Source organism: Phaenicophaeus curvirostris, unplaced genomic scaffold (genome assembly GCF_032191515.1).
Source record: "Phaenicophaeus curvirostris isolate KB17595 unplaced genomic scaffold, BPBGC_Pcur_1.0 scaffold_639, whole genome shotgun sequence".
In the NCBI taxonomy this organism is placed as follows: domain Eukaryota; kingdom Metazoa; phylum Chordata; class Aves; order Cuculiformes; family Cuculidae; genus Phaenicophaeus; species Phaenicophaeus curvirostris.
The window spans coordinates 14127-23412 of NW_027207162.1; the positions used below are offsets into that span (position 1 = coordinate 14127).

The 9286-nt window shown below is 58.2% G+C and overlaps 1 protein-coding gene across 1 annotated transcript; it reads left to right on the forward strand.

The window, feature by feature from the left end:
• The first annotated feature begins 309 nt into the window (after positions 1 to 309).
• LOC138735269 (ubiquitin-conjugating enzyme E2 S-like) lies at positions 310 to 7260 on the forward strand. The gene is made up of 5 exons (XM_069883172.1): positions 310 to 511; positions 2019 to 2042; positions 2294 to 2441; positions 3590 to 3780; positions 6070 to 7260. The coding sequence occupies exons 1-5, from the start codon at positions 509 to 511 to the stop codon at positions 6352 to 6354; spliced, it is 651 nt and encodes a 216-aa protein (XP_069739273.1). The 5' UTR covers positions 310 to 508; the 3' UTR covers positions 6355 to 7260.
• The last annotated feature ends 2026 nt before the right edge of the window (positions 7261 to 9286 follow it).

Sequence of the window (9286 nt, forward strand, 5' to 3'; positions counted from 1 at the left end):
CAATCATCTAAAGCGGCGCCTTTAACCGGAAGTCCCGCCCCCTCTCCCCTCCCCTCCCATTGGCCGCCGCTCCCGCCAATCCTCCCTTTCAAACCCCCTCCCCGCCGGAAGCCCCGCCCCTTCCTGCGACCGTTGCGGCCGCCGCCGCTTCCGCCTTTCCGAACGCGCCAATCAGCGCTCTCCTCCCGCCTTTTCCCCCTCTTCCCATTGGCTCGTTTTCCCGCCCATCCGCGCGCCGCGCTCTCCCATTGGCTGTAGCCGGAAGGGGGCGGGGCTTACGAGGTCATAAAGGGGCGGGGAGAGGCGCGGGTTGCGCGGGGCCGTGAGCGGCAGCGGAGGAGAAGGAGGAAGAGGAGGAGGAGGAGGAGGCAGCGGGGGCTCCGCGAACCCCCAGGGGGAGAGGAGGGAGGGGGGGTCCCGACCACCCCCAACCCCCGGGACCCCCTCGAGCAGCCCCCGCTTCGTCGGGGGGGGAAAGGGAGAGCGGCTCCGGCCTGGGCCCGGCGCCATGGTGAGTTGGGGGGGGTTGGGGGTCACTGAGGGGGAATTGGGGGACGTGAGGGGATAGTGGGGGTCACTGAGGGGGAATTGAGTCCGTGAGGGGATATTGGGGTTCACTGAGGGGGAACTGGGGGTCACTGAGGGGGAATTGGGGGTCACTGAGGGGGAATTGGGGGACGTGAGGGGATATTGGGGGGCACTGAGGGGGAACTGCGGGACGTGAGGGCATATTGGGGGTCACTGAGGGGGAACTGAGTCCGTGAGGGGATATTGGGGTTCACTGAGGGGGAACTGGGGGTCACTGAGGGGGAACTGGGGGACGTGAGGGGCTATTGGGGGTCACTGAGGGGGAATTGGGGGCTTGGAGGGGGAGTTTGGGGGTCACTGAGGGGGAATTGGGGGTCACTGAGGGGGAATGGAAGTCGCTGAGGGGGAACTGGGGGTTTGGAAGGGGAGTTTGGGGTTCACTGAGGGGGAACTGGGGGACGTGAGGGGATATTGGGGGTCACTGAGGGGGACTTGGGGGTCACTGAGAGGGAGTTGAGTGTCACTGAGGGGGAATTTGGGGCTTGTGGGGGGGTATTGGGGGTCACTGAGGGGGAATTGGGGGACATGAGGGGATATTGGGGGTCGCTGAGGGGGAATTGAGTCCATGGGGGGGAGTTGGGGGTCACTGGGAGGGAATTGGGGGGCTTGAGGGGGCTATTGGGGGCCACTGAGGGGGGAATTGGGGACGTGAGGGGATATTGGGGATCACTAAGGGGGAATTGAGTCTGTGAGAGGGAGTTGGGGGTCACTGAGGGGGATTTGGTGGACGTGAGGTGATATTGGGGTCACTGAGGGGGAATTGGGGGACGTGAGGGGATATTGGGGGTCGCTGAGGGGGAATTGAGTCCATGGGGGGGGAGTTGGGGGTCACTGGGAGGGGATTGGGGGTCACTGAGGTGGAGTTGGGCGTCAGTGGGAGAGAATTGGGGGTCTCTGGGAGGGAATTGAGGGGCATGAGGGGGAATTGGGGACCACTGAGGGGGGAATTGGGGATATGAGGGAGAACTGGGGGGCTTGGGGGGATATTGGGGGTCACTGAGGGGGAATTGGGGGACGTGAGGGGCTATTGGGGGTCACTGAGGGGGAATTGGGGGACATGAGGGGATATTGGGGGTCACTGAGAGGGAATTGGGGGACATGAGGTGATATTGGGGGTCACTGGGAGGGAATTGGGGGTCACTGAGGGGGAATTGGGGGACGTGAGGGGATATTGGGGGTCACTGAGGGGGAATTGGGGGTCACTGAGGGGATATTGGGGGTCACTGGGAGGGAATTGGGGGTCACTGAGGGGATATTGGGGGACTTGAGGGGATATTGGGGGTCACTGAGGGGGAATTGGGGGTCACTGGGGGGGGAACCGGGCTCTTATGGGTCTCAGGATGGATTTGGGGGGGAGCATTAACACATTTTGGGGTGTCCCCCCGCCTTTCTTCCCCTCATTTTTTAATCCCTCCCCCCCAATCTTCCAGGAGCCTCGCGGTGCCGCTTGGCAGGTGAGTTTTGGGGGGCCCTGTGGGCTTTTTGGGGGGCTCTTTGAGCTTTTGGGGGTCCTCTAGACTTAGGGAAGACCCTTATATTTATTTTTTTGGGGGGGGGGCACAACTTTTTCTCCTTTTTCTAAAGGCTTTAGGGCTATTTTATGGGGTTTGGAGGGGTTTCATGGGATCTAGGGGTATTTTTGGGGTCTGGAAATTGTGGGGACCCCCCCTGAACCCCAATATATTTTTTTTTTTTTTTTTTTCAGAATTCCAACGTGGAGAACCTGCCCCCCCACATCTTACGCCTCGTTTATCGGGAGCTGGCGACGCTCAGCGCCGACCCCCCCGCCGGCATCAAACTTTTTCCTAACGAGGAAGACGTCACCGACGTCCAAGTCGCCATCGAAGGGCCCGGTAGGACCCCCCCCCAAAAATAAACAGCCCCCCAAATCCTTTTTGTGCCCCCCCCAATCCCCCTTTGCACCCCCAAACCCCTCCAGCTCCAATTTAATTCCATTTAATTCCATTTAATTCAATTTAATTCCATTTAACTCAATTTAATTCCATTTAATTCCACTGCCCCCCCCCAAAAATATTCTGTGTCCTCAAATCTTCAATCCCTGCCCCCCCCAATTCCTTCCTGCACCCCCAAATTCTCTAACCCCCCCCCCAAACCCTCCTGGATCCCCAAATTCTCAATCCCTGCACCCCCAAAACCCTCCTGCACCCCTAAATTCTCCTCAGAACCCCTCCAAATCCCTCCTGCACCCCCCAAAACCCTCCTGCACCCCTAAATTCTCCTCAATCTCCCCCAAATCCCTCCTGCACCCCCCCAAATCCTTCCTGCACCCCCAAATTCTCCTCAATCTTCCCCCAAATCCCTCCTGCACCCCCAAATTCTCCTCAATCTCCCCCCAAATCCCTCCTGCTCCCCTAAATTCTCCTCATTCCCCCCCAAATCCCTCCTGTACCCCCTCAAATCCCTCCTGCACCCCCAAGTCCTCTTCATTCCACTCCTAAATCCCTCCTGCACCCCCAAATTCTCCTCATTCCCCCCAAAACCCTCCTGCACCCCCAAATTCTCTTCAATCCCCCCCAAAATCCCTCCTGCATCCCCCCAAATCCCTCCTGCACCCCCAAATTCTCTTCAATCCCCCCCTAAATCCCTCCTGCACCCCATAATTCTCCTCAGAACCCCTCCAAATCCCTCCTGCACCCCCAAATTCTCTTCAATCCCCCCAAAATCCCTCCTGCACCCCCAAATTCTCCTCAATCTTCCCCCAAATCCATCCTGCACCCCCAAATTCTCTTCAATCCCCCCCAAATCCCTCCTGCATCCCCCAAATCCCTCCTGCACCCCCAAATTCTCCTCAATCCCCCCCAAATCCCTCCCGCACCCCCAAATCCCCCTCAAACCCCTCCTAACCCCCCCAAAACTCCCTCCTCCCCCCAAAAAAACCCTTTTAATCCCCCCTAAATCCCTTCCCCCTGCTTCCCACGGGCTTGGGGGCTCCCTCCTCACCCACCTTTTCTTTCTTTCTTTTTTGGGGTCCCCCCCGCAGAGGGCACCCCCTACGCCGGGGGTGTTTTCCGGATGAAGCTGGTGCTGGGAAAGGAATTTCCAGCCTCCCCCCCGAAAGGTTTTTTCCTCACCAAGATCTTTCACCCCAACGTGGGACCCGGCGGCGAGATCTGCGTCAACGTCCTCAAAAGGGACTGGAGGGCCGAGCTGGGGCTGCGGCACGTCCTGCTGGTGAGGGAGGGGGGTTTTGGGGGGCCTGGGGGGGTTTTGAGAGGGGTTTCGGGGGTCCTGGGGGGGCTGAGAGGGGTCCTGGGGGGTCTTGAGAGGGGTTTTGGGGGGCTGAGAGGGGTTTTGGGGGTCCTAGGGGGGACACAGGGGGGACTGAGAGGGATTTTGGGAGTCCTGGGGGGTCTTGAGAGGGGTTTTGGGGGGCTGAGAGGGGTTTTGGGGGTCCTAGGGGGGACACAGGGGGGACTGAGAGGGATTTTGGGAGTCCTGGGGGGTCTTGAGAGGGGTTTTGGGGGGGCTGAGAGCGGTTTCGGGGGTCCTGGGGGGGCTGAGAGGGGTCCTGGGGGGTCTTGAGTGGGGTTTTGGGGGTTCTAGTGGGATACAGGGGGGGCTGAGAGGGGTTTTGGGGGTCCTGGGGGGTCTTGAGAGGGGTTTCGGGGCTCCTGGGGGGTCTTGAGAGTGGTTTCAGGGGTCCTGGGGGGGATACAGGGGGAGCTGAGAGGGATTTTGGGGGTCCTAGGGGGGCACAGGGGGGGCTGAGAGGGGTTTTGGGGGGCCTGGGGGGGTTTTGAGAGGGGTTTCAGGGGTCCTGGGGGGGATACAGGGGGAGCTGAGAGGGATTTTGGGGGTCCTAGGGGGGCACAGGGGGGGCTGAGAGGGGTTTTGGGGGGCCTGGGGGGGTTTTGAGAGGGGTTTCGGGGGGCCTGGGGGTGCTGAGAGGGGTCCTGGGGGGTCTTGAGAAGGGTTTCGGGGGTCCCAGAGGGGATACAGAGGGGGCTGAGAGGGATTTTGGGGGTCCTAGGGGGGCAAAGAGGGGGCTGAGAGGGGTTTTGGGGGGGCTGAGAGCGGTTTTGGGGGGGCTGGGGGGGTTTTGAGAGGGGTTTCGGGGGTCCTGGGGGGGCTGAGAGGGGTCCTGGGGGGTCTTGAGAGGGGTTTTGGGGGGCTGAGAGGGGTTTTGGGGGTCCTAGGGGGGACACAGGGGGGACTGAGAGGAGTTTTGGGGGTCCTGGGGGGTCTTGAGAGGGGTTTTGGGGGGCTGAGAGGGGTTTTGGGGGTCCTAGGGGGGACACAGGGGGGACTGAGAGGAGTTTTGGGGGTCCTGGGGGGTCTTGAGAGGGGTTTTGGGGGGGCTGAGAGGGGTTTTGGGGGTCCTAGGGGGGACACAGGGGGGACTGAGAGGGATTTTGGGAGTCCTGGGGGGTCTTGAGAGGGGTTTTGGGGGAGCTAAGAGCGATTTTGGGGGTCCTGGGGAGTCTTGAGAGGGGTTTCGGGGCTCCTAGGGGGGATACAGAGGGGGCTGAGAGGGGTTTTGGGGGTCCTAGGGGGTCTTGAGAGGGGTTTTGGGGGTCCTAGGGGGGGATAGAGGGGTGCTGAGAGTGATTTTGGGGCTCCTGGGGGGTCGTGAGAGGGGTTTTGGGGGGGCTGAGAGCGGTTTTGGGGCGCCTGGGGGGGTTTTGAGAGGGGTTTCGGGGGTCCTGGGGGGGCTGAGAGGGGTCCTGGGGGGGTCTTGAGAGGGTTTTTGGGGGTTCTAGTGGGATACAGGGGGGGCTGAGAGGGGTTTTGGGGGGGCTGAGAGGGATTTTGGGGGTCCTGGGTGGGTCTTGAGAGGGGTTTTGGGGGGCTGAGAGGGGTTTTGGGGTCCTAGGGGGGATACAGAGGGGGCTGAGAGGGGTTTGTGGGGGTCTGAGAGGGATTTTAGGGGTGCTGAGAGGGATTTTGGGGGGGCTGAGAGGGATTTTGGGGTGTCTAGATGCGAATTTCGATGCTCTGAAGCAAAACTGGATTGAAAAACTTGGATTTTTGGCTTCCTGGGTGGGATCTAAGAAGGATTTTGGGGTCTGGAGGGAGTTTGAGAGGGATTTTTGGGGGTCCTGAGGGGTTTTGGGGGGGCTGAGAGGGATTTTGGGGGTGCTGAGAGGGATTTTGGGGTGTCTACATGCGAATTTCGATGCTCTGAAGCAGAACTGGATTGAAAAACTTGGATTTTTGGCTTCCTGGGTGGGGTCTAAGCAGGATTTTGGGGTTCAGGGGGGGTCTGAGAGGGGTTTTGGGGGGGCTGAGAGGGATTTTGGGGGGGCTGAGAGGGATTTTGGGGTGTCTAGATGCGAATTTCGATGCTCTGGAGCAGAACTGGATTGAAAAACTTGGATTTTTGGCTTCCCGCGTGGGATCTAAGAAGGATTTTGGGCTCTTGGAGGCTTCTAAGAAGGATTTTAGGGTCCTGGGGTCTGGTGGGGGGGCTCTAAATTTTTGGGGACCCCCCCTGAACCCCCTTTTTTTTCATTTTTCCAGACAATCAAGTGCCTCCTGATCCACCCGAACCCCGAATCGGCTCTGAACGAGGAAGCGGGGCGGCTGCTCCTCGAGGATTACGAGGGTTACGCCGCTCGAGCTCGACTTTTGACTGAAATCCACGCTCGGGGCCCCCCCCGAGCCCCCCAAGAAGCTTCGGGGGCGGCTTCGGGGTCCCCCCCGGCCCCCCCCGACGGGCCGAGCCCCAAAAAACACGCCGGGGAGAAGAAAAACCCCGAGAAAAAGAAGAAAAACGACAAGAAACGAGCGCTGAGGAGGCTTTAGGAGGCGAAAAACCCGCGAAAATTGCAAAAAATGTAAAAAAAACCCCTCAAAAATAGAAAAAAACCCTAAAAAAATCTTTAAAACCCCCCAAAAATAAAAAAAAATCTTTAAAAAAGGCCAAAAAATCCCAAAACACCCCCAAAAACTCAAAAAAAAAATCAAAAAAACCCCCAAAAATTGAAAAAAAATCAAAAAAAACCCCAAAAATTGAAAAAAAATTAAAAAAAACCCCAAAATTGAAAAAAAAAATTTAAAAAACCAAAAAAATTTTAAAAAAATATTTAAAAACCCAAAAAAATTGAAAAAAAATAATCAAAAAAACCCCCAAAAATTCCAAAATTTGTAAAAAAATCCACAAATCTCCAAAAAAAAAACCCCAAATTTGGGGGGGGCCTCAAAAAAATCCAAACTAAACCCCAAAATTTGGGGGGGAGGCCCCCAAAAACCCCTCAAAATTTGCGGGGGGGCCCCAAAAAATCAGAAAAAAACCCTTAAAATTTATGGGGATCCCCAAAAAAATTTATGGGGGCCCGAAAAATTTGGGGGTGACCCCAAAAAAATGGGGGGGGTGCCCCAATAAGCCTCAAAAGGTCCCATGGGGGCCCCAAAAACTTGGGGGGACCCCAAGAAAAATGGGGGGGCTTCCTAATAAACCTCAAAAATTTACGGGGGGGGCCCCAAACCCCCCAAAAATCTTAATTTTGGGAGGAAAAAATGATCCCCCCCCCGATTTTTTGTGGTTTTGGGGTTCGGGGGGGTGGAAATTTGGGGGTTTGGGGGGGTCCCCCCCCCTTTTTTTTTTTTTTTTTGCTTTAAGTTATTTAAATTATAATGAAAAACACCAAAAAAGGAGAGAAATCACCCCAAAAACCTCCTCCCGGTGGGTTATTAAAAGGCTTTTCTAGAGCCCTGGAGTCTCTGGTTGATTTGGGGGGGGGGGGGGGTCACCCCTTTTTACCCCCCCTAATTGCCCCCCCGGGCTCTAATTGCCCCCCCTTGTCCCCTTTTACCCCCCTGACCCCCTTTTTTTACCCCTTTTCACCCCCTTTCCCTATTTTTACCCCCTTTTCCCTCATTTTTTGCCCCCCCTTAACCCTATTTGCCCCCCCTAATTGCCCCCCCGGGGCTCTATTTGCCCCCCCTTAACCCTATTTGCCCCCCCAGAGTCCTTTTACCCCCCAGCCCCCCCTTTTTACCCCCTTTCCCTATTTTTTTACCCCCCTTGTCTCCATTTACCCCCCTTTCCCCTATTATTTAGCCCCCTTTTGCCCCCCTAATTGCCCCCCCGGCCTCTATTTGCCCCCCCCTTAACCCTATTTGCCCCCCAGTCTCCTTTTACCCCCCAGACCCCCCCTTTTTACCCCCTTTTCCCTCATTTTTTACCCCCATTGCCCCCCTAATTGCCCCCCCGGCCTCTATTTGCCCCCCCCCTTAACCCTATTTGCCCCCCCAATTGCCCCCCGGGGCTCTATTTGCCCCCCCTTGTCTCCTTTTACCCTCCTACCCCCCCCTTTTTACCCCCTTTCCCATTTTTACCCCCCCTTGTCTCCATTTACCCCCCTTTCCCCTCATTTTTTGCCCCCCTAATTGCCCCCCGGGCTCTATTTGCCCCCCCTTGTCCCCTTTTACCCCCCTGACCCCCCCTTTTTGCCCCCCTCCCCCCTTATTTGCCCCCCCCCCACCCCCTTCTATAACCAGCTCTATTACTGCTCCTCCCTAAACCCCTTTCCGGACTCGCTTTCCCATGATGCCTCGCGGCGCGCGGGGCTTCGCCGCAGGCGGGGGCGGGCGCGCAAAGCCTCATGGAGTTGTAGTTCCTCCATCTGCTGCCATAGGTCTCTTGGCTTTGCTCCCAGTTTTGGGGGGGGGGGGGCACATCCTTCCCCCCCACCCCCCCGACCCCGTGATTAATTAACCTCGATGTTAATGCGCCTTAATGAGCTCTTCCCCCTCCACACCCCCCAGCACCATCTGCTTCCACCCTCTTCTCTGCGGGGGGGGCGGTTATGCATGTGATGGGGGGGGGGGGGCCTTAGGGAGGGGGTTTTGGGGGTGCCAGGGTGGGTTATTGGGGTCTCAAGGTGGGGGGGGGTCATTCTATGGGGTCCCAGCCCCTTGGGGAGGGAGATTTGGGGTGTCCATGGGGTTTGGGGGTCTCAAGGTGGGGGGGGGCTCATTCTATGGGGTCCCAGCCCCTTGGGGAGGAGATTTTGGGGTGTCCTGGGGGGTTATTGGGGTCTGGAGGGTCTTTGAGGGGGGGTCTCAAGGTGGGGGGTGTCATTATATGGGGTCCCAGCCCCTTGGGGAGGGGGATTTGGGGGTGTCAGGGGGGTTTATTGGGGTCTCAAGGTGGGGGGGGCTCATTCTATGGGGTCCCAGCCCCTTGGGGAGGGAGATTTGGGGTGTCAGGGGGGTTATTGGGGTCTCAAGGTGGGGGGGGCTCATTCTATGGGGTCCCAGCCCCTTGGGGAGGGGGATTTGGGGGTGTCCATGGGGGTTATTGGGGTCTCAAGGTGGGGGGGAGGGGTCATTCTATGGGGTCCCAGCCCCTTGGGGAGGGAGATTTGGGGTGTCCATGGGGGTTATTGGGGTCTCAAGGTGGGGGGGGTCATTGTATGGGGTCCCAGCCCCTTGGGGAGGGAGATTTGGGGGTGTCCATGGGGGTTATTGGGGTCTCAAGGTGGGGGGGGCTCATTCTATGGGGTCCCAGCCCCTTGGGGAGGGGGATTTTGGGGTGTCCTGGGGGGTTATTGGGGTCTGGAGGGTCTTTGAGGGGGGGTCTCAAGGTGGGGGGTGTCATTATATGGGGTCCCAGCCCCTTGGGGAGGGGGATTTGGGGGTGTCAGGGGGGTTTAATTGGGGTCTCAAGGTGGGGGGGGCTCATTCTATGGGGTCCCAGCCCCTTGGGGAGGGAGATTTTGGGGTGTCCTGG

Excerpts from the sequence above, each read along its gene's own strand:
- LOC138735269 (XM_069883172.1), top strand. Across the intron at positions 2,043-2,293 it reads CTCGCGGTGCCGCTTGGCAG|AATTCCAACGTGGAGAACCT; the intron begins GTGAGTTTTGGG and ends TTTTTTTTTCAG. Across the intron at positions 2,442-3,589 it reads AGTCGCCATCGAAGGGCCCG|AGGGCACCCCCTACGCCGGG; the intron begins GTAGGACCCCCC and ends TCCCCCCCGCAG.